Source organism: Phascolarctos cinereus, unplaced genomic scaffold, assembly GCF_003287225.1.
Source record: "Phascolarctos cinereus isolate Bilbo 61053 unplaced genomic scaffold, phaCin_HiC Scaffold_1;HRSCAF=81, whole genome shotgun sequence".
Taxonomy (NCBI): domain Eukaryota; kingdom Metazoa; phylum Chordata; class Mammalia; order Diprotodontia; family Phascolarctidae; genus Phascolarctos; species Phascolarctos cinereus.
In genome coordinates this window covers 143,883,770-143,903,460 of record NW_027555514.1, presented here as the reverse complement: position 1 = coordinate 143,903,460, position 19,691 = coordinate 143,883,770, and the positions used below count along the sequence as shown (strand labels likewise).

The following is a 19,691-nucleotide window of genomic DNA, read 5'->3' as shown; positions in this document are numbered from 1 at the left end:
TATACCAGTGCCAAAGAGTATTTTAGGAAAAGTACAGAATAAGGCACGCCAGTTATGGAGGGTCCTTGCAGTCATCAGTGCTCCTATATTCATTTTGAATGAGTTAAGTGGTTCCTGATGCCACCTTCGTAATGAGAAGGGAAATGCTAGCGGTCAAACTGGCACTGGATGTGTATGGTAATGGGATTACCTGACCTTGTCCAAGTGCAGTTAACAGATGACTTAACTAGTGAGTCAAAGGATGAGCAGATGATATGACCGTGATTCAGAGCAAGGAGCAGGGCTCCCACTCTCTGGCACACTGTTCTGGAGGAAGACATACTTACACATGTTGAATTATTTATGTATGCATGATAATGTCTCATATTTAAATAGTACCTCAGAGTACCAACTGATATATTCCTAAATCTGATCTTTATTTTGAATAGCTCTGGGAGGTCCCTACAAAATCAGTCCTTGATAGGGGGATCCACACTTTTTCAAATATGATGACAAAGCCACAGAATTATTAGCTAAGGTCACATACCAAATAATTGGTGGAAAAAGAATAAATCCCACTGCTTTAGGCCTCTTCAATAAGAAATGGAAGACAGACATTGCAGGGAAGGTCAGTAATGTAATGTACTAATTAGGGTACTGATTATCCTTTTGTTGTGAAAGATAATCATTTGTCAAATTAAGGTCTTGTGCCTTGCACGTGAAAATGTTGACTAAGACTAGAACCCTGCTACAAACTTCAAACCATACCGCAATTGTGAAATTCAAACACATTAGCCATTAATTCATTTATTTACTCATAGGTGATATTGGACTCAATGAGAGCAGAATAGGTTAATTAAAATAAACAAAGGATAAGACTTTTCAGAAGTCTAAACAGACTCCAATGAATCAATCTCTTACTTACTCTTCCCTGCTGTCGGGATTGGCCCCTGTTCTCCCTTTAGTTCCAGAATATTTAAGTACTGTACCATAGGTAAGGTTATGAAAGCAGTTCAATTACATATGGTAAATAATTCATGTATACTTGTTTAAATGGAACAAGCAGCTAATTGGGAATAGGGAAAAGGGTAGCTTGATTTTTTTTTCTTTCCTCACTAAAAAAACCAGACCAATTGTTTTGATCTCTTGTAAGCCCATCCAAGAGAATATGTATATAAATAAATTTATACACTAAAACCTCATTAATTCTCATTCCACAAATTTAAAATTTGTGATTATTCTAATACTGGACTACAGTATATCTTAGTACTAAGTGGAGAGGGAAGAAAAACTAGCTAAGTCAATTAGCAGTGTAAACACAGGAAATGTTTAATCTGCTTTAGAGGGAAGCTAATAAACAGTTTCCAGGCTTCATTTTAGCAGCAGCTTTTGCATTAAAACAATTAATTTGCTAATTACAAATGATTCTTATTTATTTTTAAGCACTTAGAAGATTCCAAAGAGACAGATACTCCTGTGTTGTGGTATGAACTTTGAGGGTAATTAATACACTTTAGAATACCTGGGTTGGAAATCAGATTTACTCCTACATTAAAGACTGATTTATATCAGTCTATAACTGAATATACTTATGTCAAGGAACTTGCCTTGGCCCTAAATCCATGTGTTAATGGCGTTGTATTGTATATGGCTACTCTTCTTGAAGAAGTCCTGCCATTGGTTCTCTTCTTTTGTCCTCTTGTCATTGCACCCTATGTAAACATGCTTCTTTCCAGTGGGCCCACCTCTCTCCACTCATACAGCCACCTCTCCTAGCTACTACAAGCCTTCATTGCCTCTTACCTATCCCTGGGATATTGCAATAGCCGCCAAATTGGTCTCTGCCTCAAATCTCTCTCTTTTCCAATCCATCCACCAGTCAACTGCCAATATGATTTTCCTAAATCTTAAGTCTACACTTGTCACTTCCCTACTCAAATAAATCTCACCTACTATAATAATTTGCACACTGGTTGGTCCCACTCTATTCTGCTCTAGTCTCTTGCCTCTTCAATCCGTCTTTTCATCCTGCTGTCATCATTATATGTTCCCAATGTACCATTCAAAAATCCTTCAGTGGTTCTCTGTTCATTTGTTGCTGTCATTGAGTCATTTCAATTGTGTCTGTCTGTGACCTCTTTTGGTGTTTTCTTGGAAAAGAAACAGGAGTGGGTTGCCATTTCCTTCTGTAGCTCATTTTCCAGATGAGGAAACTGAGGCAAACAGGGCTAAGTGACTTGACCAGGGTCACACAGCTAGTAAGTGTCTGAAGCTAAATTTGAACTCCGGCCCTCCTGACTCTAGGCCCAGCACCCTATCCATTGTGCCACCTAGCTGCCCTCTCCATTCATTGCCTATAAAATAAAGTATAAATTCTTAATCCTGGCATTCAAGGCCCTCTACAATCTTTTTCTAAGCTGTCTCACTTTAACTTGTACTACTTCTCTTTACTTAGTCTATGTTCTAGACAAATTGGACTATTCTTTGCTCTGTTTGCTACTCCCTCTTTTTCAGCCTGCCCTCTCTTATCTCCATATCTTTACTCATACCATCTTTCTGGAATGGGAAATCTCTTCCTTTCTTCAAGATCTACCTCAAGTATCAAGTCCTTGAATTCTCTGTAGTGATCCCTTCTCCTAAGCTGAAGAAGTAAACCACTTCACAAATTATATAAATACAAATTAGCAGCAGCAGCCTAAATTCACTAGGCCTCTAACCTGTGTGAACCTCATCACCTAAGCCCTCTACTGCACTCCTTCTGAACTCAAGTAATGTTAAGAGAACAAGTCAGGGGTATGCTAATAAATATTTAACAACTAAGCCCTGGGAAGGGGGAATGTGTGCACATACTTGTAAGTATAATTTTCATTATTAACACTTTCTTAAGTCTAGACAATCAACAAAAACAATAAATCAAGCCCTGATTTGTAGGAATTGCTGATTTCTGAGGTATAAATGCTCCCCTCAAACTTGAACAATGAGCTGTTGTTACAAGTGGCTTAGAGCTGGCTCCAGCACACCCCTGAGATTCTCTTTGTTACCCTTACACATAGCATAGTGTTTTTGCACATAATGGGCTCTTAAACAATGTTTGTTAAGTTGAAAAAGATATAAATTCTTTTTCTCAATCACTATCCCTTCTCCCAATTTGAGCAAATTAATGTTTTTTGTTTGTTTCTTGATCTTTCCCTATTTTCCCTTCTCTGGTTCCATTTCCTATCACACACACACACACACACACACACACACACACACACACACACACACACACACACAAAGTCTCTCTTCCCCATTGGCTGGTTAACAAGTACATACATGAATCTCCAGACTACCATCATAAGGACATAGCTCTGCATGCACATGTCACAACTGATTCCCTTGAAGGTATAAATCCCTTTACTTAGAGTGGATTAAAGGTGAGTGGCATCTTGACAGAATTGAGAAACTCTTTTATTTTCCTCCAAATCTTTTCTCTCTTTATTTCTTCCCTGTTGGCTTCTACAGTTGCATAATCTCTCCTCTGGCCCACCTTCCCTTGCTGATGGTTATTTCTGACATCTTAGGACCATGGGCTAAAGGCCCTTCAAAGTATCATTAGGTTTTAATGCCAAAGATTTACCTTGGGACAATTTTTGGACTCTAGCCCACTGGTACTTCATGTCCCAGGTGGACCGGTTACCAGTTTTCCCAGAGGTAATAAATATTATGGCTACAGTTCCTGTTTTCCATGTGCTGATGAAGACGCTCTAAGGATGATAAGTATATCTCTCTTACCAGGTGTTTCATTACAGTGACAGACAATCTATGTGTGAAGGTTCCCTCTTCAGTAACTCAGAAACTCTGTTGGCATCTATTTCGTCAATTACTGTACGCCTGAATAATTAATAGAGTTAAGTGAATGCAGACTCCTCTCTCCACCAGGTTCCCCTCCAGTGCTTTAGCAACATAAGGCAATTTATCATGCTTTTTATGCAATAGTACAGAGACTTCTTAAAGAATGAATTTAGAATTCCTCTTCCTTTTCAGAAAATAAGTACTTATCAGCTTCCCCAAGCTAACAGCCTTGATTAGGGCAGTTGAACTACTGATATCTACGAAGCCGGGTTACTAATGTCATTCCCCACCCACCCTCCACCCTCCTACCATTCACTTCCTCCATCTCCTTTCATTTTCCCTTGGAGGAAAGCCCAATTATAAACATTTGTGGATGTTTATAAAGGTGTCTCCTTCCCCAGGTTGGATAGATCTCTTTGGCCAGAGAAGAGCTTGTTACAATTACTCACTCCGAGGAGCAATTAGCCACTTTTATACTTACTTGAAAAATGAAAGTTATCATGGGTGTAAGCACCATCTGCACAAGTAATCTCCTTTCAGAACTGGGAGACTCCTTGCCACTTTGGGAAATGTATAAAATTAAATCAGTGGTCAGTTACTCATAATGAAACCTTGGACATATTCTGTGTACTCAAAGACTCCACAGGAACAGCTGTTGTTTTTGTTGTTTGTTTTTTGTTGTTTTTTTTTAAAGAGAACTAGTATATTCTCTGCTTTCTTCTCTCATCAGCTTGAGTTAGTAGCTTTTCATATCCCTTTCTCTTCAAGTCCATCCTTAAGTAGGTTTCAAGAAAGTCAACAGAATAAGGGAGACTATAGCTGTCATTTCTAAGTGATGTTCACTTTTATACAAGTGCATATGCAGGACTTTTATATGATTGAAATATAACATTTATTTCAATACTACAGAGAATAAGGGATTTAGAGCTGGGAGTGTCTTTAGACATCATCTTGTCCAATTAATATAATGCATCATCTAACCTAATGAATCCTTTTTGTGCCATCAACCCCTTTGTCAATTAATGAAACCTATGAACCTCTTCTCATAATAGGCTTTTAGGTGCATAAAAGAAAGCATATAAGATTACAGAGGAAACCAACTTTATTGAAATACGGTTATCAAAATACTTTTAAGACAAATTCACAGCCCCCTGGTTAAACATCCTAGTCCAACCCTCTCATTTTGTAGATCAAAACAACAGTCACAGAGAGGTAAAATTACTTACCCAAGGTCACATATAAGGCAGAATCAGGATTCAAACCCAGTCCTTCTTATTGTTCCTTAGAAGAATAGAAGTGTGTCAGTGAGAAAACAAAAAGGAAAGAGAATCTAAAGAAGCAAAAGGGAAATCCTAACCTGTGTTAAAGGTTTTGATGGTAGAAGGATGTGCCTTTGAAAATGAAAGGAAAATAAAGGGTCACTGAGTAATTGGAGCCGTGTCAAAGGTATATAGCTCTTGTCATAAAATGAGAGGGCTTGACGCTCCCAGGAAGAAGCAGTTTCTTGTGTTCCAAGGAATGACGATGTGAATCAGAACTGTATCTAGGAACTTTTGTAACTGAGGCAAGTCCCCTCGGTTGTAGATGCAGAGTGTGTGGGGGCAGACACCGTCCCATGGGCAAAGGAGACGGCAAATCCAGGACAGCTTGCTCCTGCAAAGGCCACTGAGTGAAATAAAGAGAGGACTAAGGTGAGGCAGGGGAGTTTAACCCAACTTGTCATTGGCTATCATTCTGTGCTAACTAATGATTATTCTTTTGACCTAGATGCTAAGTCCTGTTGTCTATTTGCTTCTTCAGAGCTGCAAGTGATATCATCACCCTCTACATTCTGTGTTCTAGGATAAGGGCTTGGTTGCTTACTGATAGCTTTTGGGCAGCTAGGTGGTTCAGTGAATAGAGTGCCAGGCCTAAAATCAGGAAGATTCATCTTTTTGAGTTCAAATCTGGCCTCTGACACTTACTATCTCTGTGACACTGGGCAAGTCACTTACCCCTGTTTGCCTGAGTTTCTTCATCTGTAAAATGAGCTGGAGAAAGAAATGGCAAACCATCCCAGTATCTCTGCCAAGAAAACCCCAAATGGGGTCACAAAGAATCAGACATGACTGAAAAATGACTTGAGCAACAAGAAGTGGTAGCTTTGCTAATTATTATTGATTTAAAGTTCTTTCAAAATGTAAATAGGATTCCAAAATCACAATCTTAAAATCCTTATTTCAGATTTTAGCTCCATCTAAATTTCAGTGTTCTGAGACAAAGTCTCCAGGTACCCTGCCTAGTTCTAATTTTAATGTGAATTCATAGCTATCAGCAGGTGAGGGGTCTTCCAGTATGGGTCTGAAGAAGAAGAGACAAGGCAGTGGATTCAAAGCAGAAGGGGACTCTAAGGCCATCTAGTCCAGCACACTGATTTTATAAATGAAGAAACTGAGGACTACAGAGGTTAAGTGACTTGCTCAACATCACATGAATAGTAAAAATGTAAATGTGGGATTTGAACCCATGTCTAAGTGACTCCATATCCAGCACTTTCCACTGAGAGGAATAGTGAGGCAGTCAGATGGATTGGTAATATTATAAAAAAAGATTCCTGTTTGATGACTAATATGGAAATATGTTTTACATGGCTACATGTGTAATATCTATATCAAATTACTTGCCTTCTCAATGAGTGGGAAAAGGAGAGAGGGAAGGAGAGAATTTGGAACTCAAAATTGTGAAAAACAAAGATTAAAAATTGTTTTTATATGTAATTGGAAAAATAAAATATTAAAAATTTTAAAAAGGAATGTGAGCTTCTTAGGCACAAGGATGACCTTAAGTTTTGTATTTGTAACCCAAGTGCTTAGTAGAGTAAGTGACACATAGTAAATGGAGGAAGAAGAAGGAGAAGGAAAAGGAGGAGGAGGAGGGGAAAAAGAAGAAGAAGATGATGATGATGATGATGATGATGATGACTGATGATGATGATGCTGATGATTCCTATTTGGATTTTGTTGTTTAGTCACTTTTCACTCATATCCACCTCTTTGTGACCCTTTTGGGGTTTTTTTGGCAGAGATACTGGAGTGGCTTGCCATTTCTTTCTCCAGATCATTTTACAGATGAAGAACTGAGGCAAACAGGGTGAAGTAACTTGCCCAGGCTCACATAGCTAGTAAGTTTCTAAGGCCAGATTTGAACTCAAGAAAAGGAGTCTTCCTCACTCTAGGGCTGGCACTGTATCCTAAAGCACCACCTAGGTAGCAGTCCCTGTTTGGGCTAGAGGACCTCTGAGGTTCTTTTCAGCTCCGAGATTCTGTTATGTATTCATATAATAGGATATTACAATGAAATTTAAAAGGTTAAGTATGAGGAAGAAAGAACTGGAAGTCATGAAAAAATTAAAAAGCAGAACCAGAAAAACATAGTATCCACTAAGTACAGTCATATAAAAGGAAACATACAAAAGAATGATTGATAAAGAAAGCTATTAGAGACCCAAAAGCAATATCTGAGATGTTAAGAATGCTATTTTTACTTTAAAATTTTGAAATTCACTTTTTTCAAATGTAAATACTTATAAAGCAAGTTTGTTTAATTTTGTTTAGATTTAATGTCATCTACAATCACTTTTTTTAATTGGCTCTGGTCGAAATGTGAATTGGAGGCGTGGAACACTGAATTTAGCTCATATTTCTTCTGGGTTCCTAGGCCTAAAGAGCATTGAGTCTGCTTCTCTCCTTTTTTACCCCATTCAAGAACAACAGGGCACAAAAGAACTTCTTTTGTATACTTGGATTTTTCAGAGCAACCTCAAGGCCATCTTAGCTCCTCACTTTCGCTTGCTTCAAATATCCAGTTTTTAACAAATCTTGTCATTTCTACCTTCATAACATTTCTCCTGTGACATTTCACTCACCTAGCTACCACTCTGGTTCAGACCTCATCACCTGTCACCTGAACTATGTTTGCTGTTTTTGTCAAGTCTTCGGTTGTATCCCATTCTTCGTTGACCCCGTAGACTTCTGTCCATGGGGTTTTCTTATGATACTTGAGTGCTCTGCCATTTCTTCTCCAGTGGCAGACAGAGATTAAGTGACTTGCCTGAGGTCACACAGCTAGGAAGTTTCAGGGTTGGATTTGAACTCAGGTCTTCCTGACTCTTGCCTTAGTCTGCTTTCTACTACACCACCTAGATGCTCCATCACCTGAACTGACAATAGTCATTTAATTGGCCTCCCAACCTCAAGTCTCTCCCCACTGCAACACATCCTCCACTCAGCTGCCAAACTGATCTTCCTCAACAGTAGGTCTAAATGTCACTCCTATATCTCAATAAACTCAGATACCTCCCTATAACCTCCAGATCCAACATAAACTCATTTTTAGCATTTAAAATTTTCACAACATGGCCCTTTCCTGCCTTTCCAGTGTGTTTACACTTACTCTGTTACACATATATACTCAACAATTCAATTACAATGGTTCTTCTCAAATGTAACACTACCGTTGCCATGACAACAACTGTAATGACAACAATAATAACAACGAGCACAGTGGATAGAGTGTCACACCCAGAGTCAGGAAGACTCATCTTCCTGAGTTCAAATCTGGCCTTAGACAGCTTAATCACTAGCTGTGTGACCCTGGGCAAATCACCTACCCCTGTTTGCCTCCGTCACCTGGGAAAGAAGCTGGAGAAGGAAATGGCAAACCACTTCAGTATCTTTGCCAAGAAAACCCCAAATGGGGTCACAAAAAGTCAGACATGACTGAACAACAAATAACAATAACTAGCATTAATATAGAGCCTATCATGGCCAGATACTGTGCTAAGCACTTTATTACTTCATTATATTATTAATTAATTATTAATAATATTAACTAAGTTAATTAATACATATGTTATTTCATGTAATTCCCACAACAGCCATGTGAGCTAGGTGCTGCTGTTATCCTCATTTTCCAGTTAAGAAACTGAGACAGACAAAAATTAAGTGACTTGCCCAGGGTCACACAGCTAGTAAGTGTCTGGGGTTAGATTTGAAGTCAGGTTCTCCTAACTCCAGGTCCAGCTCTCTTTCCAAAACTAGCTGCCTTTGCTAGAGCAATAGCCTGTCAAAATCATCATTTTAAGCTGTTAAAAAGAGTAGCACCAGGGTACAAAGTAAAGTACTGGTCCTAGAGAAAGAGTTCAATACTTTCCTCTGTTTCTTACAAGCTGTATAATCTCAGGCAGGTCACTTCATTTCTCTGGACCTTCATTTCCTCATCTGTAAAACAAAAGGTCTGGACTAGATGGAGTCTAATATCACTTGCAGTTTGGGCAATCTATGATTTGACCCAGATCCATGATGGAACCTCTAATGCATATGGTTTGACCAATAATCACCTGGGCCCAGGGTGTTTATTAGGGCCATCATCCTTTAAGCCCTGTGCACCAGTAGAACCACCCATCCTTGGCCAATGAAGGAAAATTGGGAAAAGCTATTTGCAGAAGGGAGGACTTCAGCTCAAACTTAAAGGAAGAAGCTAGAAGGTGGAAATGAGTACAGCATTACAGGCATGGGAGATGGGGAGATAGCCACTGAAAAGCTGTGGAGTCAGGAAATGGAATGTTGTATGTGAGGAACAATAAGGAAACCAGTGTCACTGGACTGCAGAGTAGATGGAGGGTAGCTAGGTGTAAGAAGACTGGAAAGGTAGGAATGATCCAGGTTATGAAGTTCTTCAAAAGCTAATTGGATTTTATGTGTTGTCCTGGAGATAACAGGGAGCCACTGGAGTTGATTAAACAGGGACATGGGGATAATAGAGGGATCTAATGTACTTTAGGAAGATCTATTTGACAGCTGAATGGAAGATGGATTGGAGTGGCAGAAAGACCGACCAGCAGGCTATGCTAATAGTTCAAGCATGTGATGATGAGGGCCTGCAGCCCAGATGTTTTGGGTTTGGTTTGGTTTGCTTTGGTTTGGTTTTTTAACACAAGGACTTTTCTTACTGGAAAAAATCATTTAATCTATTTAAAACAATTAAAATATTTATCCCACTTAAAATAGCAAGTAGCCCATGTTTCATGCTTGCAATTTCAGTTCAAAGATCTATGCTGTTCTAAAATAAATTCTCAGAGATATAGCTCATGGTAGAGAGCTCACTTATTCTAGAATCATCAAATGTTAGAACTAGAAGAAACTTTAAAGACCATTGCAAGAAAGGATCTTTGGTAGTCCAGAAAGCTTAGCCTTTCTCTCTTCTCAAGCCAACCTCTCCTTATGCTTGGCATCCTTTTCTGGAATCTTCTACCACCACAGTTTTCCATGCTGGAGATGTCTATACTCTATGCTGCATTTCCCCTGGTGCCTCCTTGCCTGTGGCATTGGAGTTGAGAAGTTCCTCTTCACCACTAATGGGGAGTTGGAAACCAGTTTGCTGAAACTTATTATTGATGAAAATGTCTTTTGGATTTTAACCACCAAATCGTCAGCTGCATTTTGTTTTTTAACTGTAAGATTTGGGGGATATATTATAGACAGAGTCACCTTGTTCCTAAGGTGTGATATTGTATATTAAAGAGTTGAGTTTTGAGTTAGAAAATCTGTATTTACATCACATCCCCACCACTTACTAGTTGTGTGACCCAGGGCAAGTCATTTAACTTTGCCAAGTTAAATTTCTTTTGAGGACCCCTCCAAGAGCTTTTGTTTGTGGGTTGTATCTATCAATATGACTATGGCAGAAATTAAAACATCTTAGAATTATTATGAAAATAATTTTGACCTCATAGATCCCCTTAAAGGGTTTCAGGATTCCTCAGATATCTCCAGACCACACTTTGAGAACCTTGGATGTAATGAAAAGAATTCTGATTTTCCTTAAGAAGGTTGCTATGAGTGGTATCATGAAGAAAATATGGAATTCCAAGAGGCATTGGTGAAGAGAGTGAATTCGAGGCATAGGAGAATCACCTCTCAAAGGCATGGAGGCAGAAGATGGAATATTATATATAAGGAATAGGCAGCAATTGACTGAAATACAGCATTCACTAATGGGAGTAATATGAACTAGTATTGAGAGGGACTTGAAAGCCAGAATTCAAATGGTCTTAAATTACAGAATGAGGCTTTTTTTATTATCATTAAAAAATAACAAAGCCACTGATGATTTTTTAGTAGGAATCTGGCATGGTCTGATCTGATTTTTAGCACTAACAATTTAATGGATTTGTAGAGGACAGATGGAAGAGGGGAAAGACTGGATGCAATGAAACAGGAAAACCAGTTGGGAGAATATTGCAATAGTTTAGGCAAGAAGTGGTGAGGACCTGTAGCAAATTGATTTGTGGTTCAAAGAAAAAGAGGACCAATGCTAGAAGCGTTAAGGAGGTGAAATGAGGTAAGACTTAGCAACTGATTAGCTGTGGGCTATGAAAAGTTGAAGATTACACTTAGGTTGTAACTTGTGTGATTGATGATGCCATAGACAAAAACAAGAAAGTTGGGAATAGGAGTGAGTTTGGGGTGAAAGATTCTGTTATAGGTTATGTTTTGTTTTTTAAAATTTTGCATTTCAAAGATGAGGACTCTTTCATCTCTGAAGGATTCATAGGATTCCCTAAATAATGTTTAGAAAACAATATATGTCTATTCTTTCCTTGAATTTCAATTTCTAATAAAGCTTTGATGCACCATTCTCCATGATGAATATTTTCCATTTTAGCTGCTATCATAGCCCTTTAAAATCAATTGTGTGTCCTCTCTCTGCCATGTTATGAGTTAATTCTTGGCAAAATCAGCAATGGAAGCCAAAAAGAAATGTTTGATGGGTTACTTTTTCTTAAAGATGGTCCCCTTCAGATAATCCAGACTCTCTCTATAAAGCCCAATGTCAGAGTAAGCTTAGGTGAAGAAGACCCATTAGAGAATCTTTGCTTTTAAGATAACCAGAAGAAATACTCAGGTAGGGTTGTCATGATAAACACTGGACCTTTGAGTGATATGAAATAGTGATTTGTAGAATGGTCTATAGAGACGTTAATAAAGTGAGAGTTGTGTGAACGCTTTCCCATTTTTCTCTTTGTGTTTTTTTTTCCCTTTCTTCCTAAGCTGCCTGTCTTGTACTTGGCTGTATGATTTTCCCTGATGGCTGGGATTCAGACGAGGTAAAACGGATGTGTGGTGAAAAGACAGACAAGTACACACTTGGGGCTTGTTCAGTCCGCTGGGCGTACATCCTGGCTATTATTGGAATCTTGGATGCCCTGATCCTCTCGTTTCTGGCCTTTGTGCTTGGTAACCGACAAGACAGTTTGATGGCAGAGGAACTGAAGGCCGAAAACAAAGGTAAGACTGCTTTAGGGAACTATCTCTGGGCAGCCTCAAGGACAAAATTTAAATGGTGGTTTCCTTATTTTAACCCACCATTAAATACCAGTGCATTCCCTGTAGTTCTGATTTGTTGCATCATCTAGTTCACAATTTATTTTTAATTCTTTCCAACGGTATCAACTCATGAACTTTCCACTACAAGCATGACATAAGAACCTATTGCCTTAGACATTTCCAAAGCTTCTATTCCACTGACATCATTTAACTAGCCCTCTTCCAATTTCTTGTTCTTTCTATCTCATAATCCCATTCTGATGTTATTTTGATGTTTGCAAATATGGGGATGCCACAATGTCTTATCTATTTAGATAAATGGAGAAGCAACTGTATCAGTCTCTATAAAAACGTGTTTTTTGCTACTTATGTATCAGATTAATATAAACTCCTAGAAAGAGTCAAAAACTCTATAAACTTCATTGTAAAATTGCAAAATATTAATTTCAGACTTTGTTCTGTAAGATTGATACAGTGGTATCCAAACACTCAGATGGATCTGTGACCTCATCAATGGGAATGGTCCCACCAGCACTACAAACTGTTCCCTGCCTGCCCATCCTATGCAACCTTGGTTCATGTCTGTGAGATGGTATTATTGACCCCAAATTGTTAGAGCTAGAAGTTAAATTAATTTTTTTAGTTGGCCAAGTTTGAAATAGCACATCGGGTAACCAGAAGTTCTAGGGCCATCTCAGGGAGAAATTTCTTGCCCAAAACACTAAAAACCAGAATGGTAAATAATGAAGAAGTGAATGATCATAAATAATCCAGTAGGCCAATAATTGGTAACAGAACAAGCAATTGTTCAAGATGAGTCTTTCAATTTTCTCACCCCATTTCTAATTAAGTTTCTTGTAATAGAATTTCAGTCTGTCCTCTGCTGCCAATTTAAATTCATCAAACTAGAGAACTTAGTTTGTGTCATCATCAACTGTTACTGTTGGGACCTGTGTTGCCACCTTCAAATGATTTTTTGTTTGTCTAGTTTTATTTTTGGTTTGTTTTTATTGTAACCTGGAATGAAACATTCCCCAAAATAGGAAACTTAGCTTCTACTTCAAATTGTTGCTCACATGAAAAGCCCCCAAATACATTTTAATATGTGTGCTGATATCCGTATGTGAACAAAGCATGTCTGAGCATACAATAGCAAGGTTAATTAGGAAAACTTGTGATAGGACATTGTGAAAAAGGGAAATTCAGGGGAGCAGCAATCACTTATGGAGGTCTTCATTTCCCTGGTCAAGTAAACTGGAAGTAATATAATTGGCTAAGTGGGGACAGGTTGGTATATTCTGCTCTGCCACTAGGGAGTATGTTTTAATTACAAAAATATTACTGTGGATGTTTTGGGTGCTTGAGTGGTGCTGAAATAAAGTCAACTTAATCACTGATAATCTTCTAGAGTAGACAAAGCCCTTTCTGCCATTTTCTGGACTTGCTTCTCCCAAGATAATCGTATCAATATTGCTATTTGCTGTCACAATAACAGAACACATGGTGGCATTGATTATGACAAATTGAAATAAAGCAATAATAATGGCATTATTATTTCAATGGATCTATTTAGGTCACTGATTTCAATCCTTCTGTTAACCCATTTGTGCCTTCTTATGCTGTGATATTCCTATCCATGTCAACCTATGAGTTTTCCATAGACCATCTGCTCAACAAACTAGAAGGAGGCCTCCTTTGAGTTATTTTAACATTCAGTTTTTTTTCTAACTAGGGATATAATTATTGTTATTATAAATAAACATTACCAGAAATAATAATAACACTATTTTTAATGGTGATGTTGTTATTTCCAGTAAGAACAATATTAACAGTGACCTCATTGGCAATACTTATAGCAATAATACCTTATATTCATCTCTAGTTCTTTACAGTTTTAAAACACTTTCCAATTCACTAGCTTACTGGGGCTACTGGTCATAGTCTTTATGGTGCTTGATGGAATAACACAAGTTTCCAGTTCCTGAAGAACAAGCCTGTGTCTTCCCTGGCTTTCTTTAGGACTCAGCCTAAACCCACCTTCTCCAGGAGACCTTTCAGTTCTCCCCACTGTGAGTGCCTTCCCCTTGAAATTCCCTTCCATTTGTGCAGTATATATCTTGTATGTTATTTGCATCTTGTCTCCCCCATAAAAAAAAAAAGGGAATTCCTTGAGGGCATGGACCTTGTTTTTGCCTTTCTCTATATCCCCAGCACTTAGCACAGAGCCTAGCACATAGTAAGCGCTTATTAAATGCTACTTTGACTATCTGATCGACTAACTGGAAGGAGCTAATTACATTTGTGGGTTTTGTTCTGAAATGCTAACTTTAAAAGTCAGAAGAGCTCCACAGAGCAGTACTTTGTGTCTATCTTACTTCTATGTAATAATAGAGACAGGGCAATTTTTCCCCAGGGGCCAGTATATTCATTACATAGCTCAAGCAACTATTTTTTTAAAACCCTCCAGCTTTCTAGAGGGAATATCATTCAGCTCTGGATGGGAGAGTAAAAGGAAGAAATTAGAAAGAAAAAAGGAAAAAGGAAGATTAGCAACAAAAAAAAGCCATCTGGTAGCTGGCCAGTTGTAGGCCGTAGTCTGTGCCCTACAAAGATCCCAGAGATAGGAATACCCATATCATCTCTGCATTATGCAGGAAGTGATGACCAGAAAGGGGGGGGGGGACGGAGAATGGGATGTAAATAAGCATTCACTATGGCACTGTGCTAAGCACTTTACAAATATTATCTCATTTGATCCTCGCAACAACGCTACAAGGTAAGTGCTGTTATTATTTCTTTTTTAAGTTAAAGAAACTGAGGCAAACAGAGGTTAAGTGACTTAGCCCAGGTCACACAGCTAGTAGTGTCTGAGGTCAGATTTTAATTCAGATCGTCCTGACTCTAGGCCCAGTGCTCTATCCACTGCATAGCCTAGTTGCCTCCCCCTAAACATATCTGATCATCTGATCATTGTAGGTTTTTTGTGAATGAGAGAGAAAAAATGGGTTTTGAAAGAAAGCATGGTGTGGGGGAAAGATCAGTGACCTCAAGACAGGAGCTCCTGGCTTGAGATGTTCTGACTTGTGTGACTCTTAAGCAAATGACTTAAGGAACCTTTCATTTGCATGTGTATAAAATGGAGAAAATTATCTAGTTTATAGATAAGACACTCATATTAGTTACCTCAGAGAGTATGTAAAAGTTTTGTGAAGTTTACTATGTGTTTTAGTAACTTTTGTTTTTAAAAAAAGAGGCAGTCTAGTAGGGCAGAGAGATAACTAGATTAGGGGCAGAAAGACCTGGGTTCAAGTGTCACAAGCTAGTGGTGTGACCCAGGGCAAGTTACTTAATTTCTCAACAATATTGTCAATTCTGACACTAGAGATTGCAGAAAAGTTACCAATTTGCATCAGCAGAGGGAGTTCCCTTCCAGGGATGTTCCCTGCATCCCAGGTACATTCATTTATCCCAACCCACCCCCCAAAAAAGGGCATGTAAAATTTATTATAGACCCAGTAACATAACCAAGCTACCATAAAATCTGGGTATCACTTTTCTGAAAGCTAGACAATCTACCTCTAGATAATTTAAATTTAATTGAATGACAGTGATGCTGACAACTTAGAAAACATTTTGTTGTACCCTCCTATTTCATACCATATGTATTTTTTAAAGAATCATTCATTTCCCAAGTTTTTACATAATTTTATATATAAAAGATGCATATAATTCCCCACATAATATTTGTAATTTATCATTTCCTGCTTTCCATTAGAGTCAAACTATTACCTAGACAGTTTTTAAAAGACTGATTCTTGAATGCTGGAAACTCAAATCAATCAATTTCTCTAATTACTGTTAGTTTTGGGGGGGGTGTCTATCAGAGAAGGAAGCTAACGCTTAAAACTAAAATGAGGTTTGGGAATTGTTTGTGGACAGTTTATGTTTGCTATCTCTCCATCACCATTAGCATATGTAATCAGTAGTTAGCATTTCATTTACTTTGTCAGATGAGATGAATCTAATAAAGTAGCAGCCTTTGACAAAAGCTACTTTGACAAAAAAAAAAAACAAGTCAACTCCACATTTTTGTTATGCTCCTGAAATCAGAAAGGTATAATACGAAGCTGGCCTTGAAGCCAAGAAGACAGGATTCAGGTCCTGCTTCTGACACTATCTCTACTGGCCCGTGATACTGACAGTCACAACTCCTCAATACTGTAGGCCATTCTATGAGACTGCAAGTTTCAGAGAAGGTGCCAACTCTGTGTGAGTAGTTGTCTCTTAGTAACTGTGTGACCCTGGGCAAGTCACTTAACCCTGATTGCCTCAGTTTCCTCATCTGGAAGATGACCTGGAGAAGGAAATGGCAAACCATTCCAGTATCTTTGCCAAGAAAACCCCAGATGGCATCATGAAGAGTCAGACATGACTGAAAGACAACTATCTCTTTACCCAGGAGATCCTGATAACAATGAAATTGAAAGTCCAGTCTCTATCCTATTGAAATTAGCTTAATATGCTTTGTTTCCTCCACTGTGCTAGTAACTCAATCATGTGCACTTCTGAACTTTCCTCAGCAGTGATATAGATGCAATTAGGCTAGGATTTACAAGTTAAGCACCAAACACGACCATGTCTACCCTTATCCAAAAATAGTACTAGCTCTGTTGTTATTGGCCTGAGGAATATAAGCCAAGAGTACAGGTATTCCTTCCTGGCTTTGAGTTCAGCCATGTGATTTCTCAATGAGAGAATGAGTCAGCATTTAGCTTCGCTATTCTGCTTAATAACATCTTTTAACACTTTGAACTGTGAAGCCAATTTAATTATGGAAAATTAAAGTTTTATCCAAATGAAAAGGAGATGAAATGAAAGCTTCATTTTCAATTTATCTTATTAATTGCAAAAGAACAAATAATTACATTTTCCAGAGGTCCCACACTATAAATATATCTCTACTTGTCAGATATCGCTCATAAAGAAGCCTCTTTCTACATATAGGTAGATGGTCTTAGGAGCTACTTATCAAATAATTGAGTTCTTCAGAGAGCATATTGGAAGGCTCTTTGACTTCCAATACTTAACTGTGTATTTCCACATTTTCAGTTTAGCTAACAAGAGGTAACTTATACCACAAATTATGTAAATGGCTTAAGCTTTTTGTAATATTATGACACAGAACTAGCATGAAATTCATTTTATTTTAATAAATAATTGTGAATGACTTCAAAAGTTATTTTGTAACCAAAATTAATCATGCCTTTCCAAATGGACCCAACATAATTTAAGGTGTCTATTAATAGAATAGGGCAGCTAGATGGGCCTAGAGTAAGGAAGATTCATCTTCTTGAGTTCAAATCTGGCTTCAGACACTTAGTAACCGTGTGACCCTGGGCAAGTCACTTAACCCTGATTGCCTCAGTTTCCTCATCTGGAAAATGACCTGGAGAAGGAAATGGCAAATCACTCCAGTATCTTTGCCAAAAAAACCCCAAATGGCATTATAAAGAGTAAGACATGACTGAGGTACTTCCTTTTTCCTCCATCTTGGAGCCGGGGAAGCCTGTTGGAAACAGACTTCTAGAACAGCATAATGTCCAGAAGACTGTGGTCCAAGGCCATTTTTGCTAGTTACAAGCCAGGCCTACAAAACCAGAGGGAACACACAGCTCTTCTGAAAATTGAAGGAGTCTATGCTCGTGGTGAAACTGAATTCCATTTGGGCAAGAGATGTGCTTATGTATACAAAGCCAAAAACAACACCATTACTCCTGGTGGGAAACCAGACAGAGCAAGAGTTATCAGAGGAAAAGTTCCTCGAGCTCATGGAAATAGTGGAATGGTTTGAGCCAAGTTCAGAAGCAATCTTCCTGCCAAGGCCATTGGACACAGGATCTGAGTGATGCTCTATCCCTCAAGGACCTAGAATATGAAAACTGATTTTTAAAAATTACACAATTTTTGCAAAAAAAAAAAGAAAAAAGAAAAAAATGACTGAAAACCAACTGAACAACAATTTTAAGTTGGCCAGAGAAGGCAGTCATGGAACTGGGAGATGGAGCGTCATGTTCGGTGAAGAATAGCAAAAGGGCCTGTGTCATTGCATTGTAGAGAAGATGGAAAAGAGGAAAATATAAATAAGAAGAATATAAAAGTAGAAAGGGGCATGGTTGTTGAGGGCTTTAATAGTCAAACACGGGATTTTATATTTGATCCTGGAAGTAATAGGATGCCATTGGAATTTACTGAAAAGGAAGGATCACATGATCACACCTGTACTTTCGGAAGATCACATTGACAGCTGAATAGAAGATGGACTAGAGTGGAGAGACTCGTAGCTGGAAGGTCAACCAGAAGCCTATTGATGTAGAAGGCAGAGTGAGGTAGGTGCAAAGTGATAAGGGCCTGTCCCAGGGTGGTGGTTATGAGAGTGGAAAGAAGGGGATGTATACCAAAAAAAGGATGTGAAGATAGAAATGACAGAATTTGACCGTAGATTAGATATGTGGGGTGAGTGCAAAGGAGATCTTGAAAATGACATGAAAGATAGTGAGCCTGGGTGACTAAGAGGATGCTGGTGACCCCAATAGGAATAAGGAAGTTAGGAAAAGGGGAAGAATTTGGTGGAAAGAAAATTAGTTCAGTTTGGGACATGTCGAATTGAAAATATCTACAGAACACCCAGTTTAAATGTGTGAGATAGACAGTTGGAGACACAAGACTGGACATCAGCAGAGAGATAGATATGAGAAGCATCTACATAAAGATGATAATTGAGTCCATGGGAGCTGATAAGAGCACCAAGTTAAAAATAGAGAGAGAGAGAGAGAGAGAGAAGAGAAAAGGACCCAGGACAAAGTCTTGGAAGACATCCACAGATAGTGAGTATGACCTTGATGAAGATTCAGAAAAGCAGATTGAGAAGGAGTGGTCAGAGAGGTTGGAGGAGAACCCAGAAATGTCACAAAGACCTGTTTGTAGATGTAGCTTTCTCAATGAGTTTACCTATGAAACAGAGATGTTGTGATTGGAATTTAATAAAAAGGTAAACTGAGGCAAATCTCTGCGAAAGATGACATTTATTAACAAACAGGGGCATGGTCCCTGCCAATAAATGGGTCAATGGCTTGCCATTTATGCCAAGGACCCCAAGCAAGAAGACAGTCCCCTTTTAAAAGTTTTGGGCAGTACAGAACAAAGAACAAGGTAGATGACATCATGTGATTGAGGGCAACATGTCTGGTTACAAAGCTGAGACACAAGGAACAAAATGACTGGTTGGAATTTTGGTAACAGGGCTATCAACAACCTCCCCTTTTTTTCTCATGAGACTAAGAAGGGTTCATTGTTTGACTGCAGGTGTGAGAAAGCAGCCCAGACTTTTGGACAGCAAACCAGACATCCTTGAAGGATAGCTTGGGGGTGTAAAGATAGTAGGCCCAACTCCCTTGCTTTCACACACATTCCCCCAAGGTCAGTTAAATTCCTTGAGGCAAGAAGGGCTGGATT

The 19,691-nt window shown here is 38.6% G+C and overlaps 1 protein-coding gene and 1 pseudogene across 2 annotated transcripts in view; both read left to right on the top strand.

The window, feature by feature from the left end:
• The window catches only part of LHFPL3 (LHFPL tetraspan subfamily member 3), a 707,075-nt gene that overhangs the window by 451,654 nt on the left and 235,730 nt on the right, over positions 1 to 19,691 (top strand). For both annotated transcript variants that reach the window (XM_020984551.2, XM_020984552.2), the window contains exon 2: positions 11,904 to 12,140. In XM_020984551.2, coding sequence (XP_020840210.1) covers positions 11,904 to 12,140 — 237 coding nt within the window. The remainder of the gene's footprint in view (positions 1 to 11,903; positions 12,141 to 19,691) is intronic.
• Positions 17,776 to 18,108, top strand: LOC110206922 (large ribosomal subunit protein eL33 pseudogene; annotated as a pseudogene).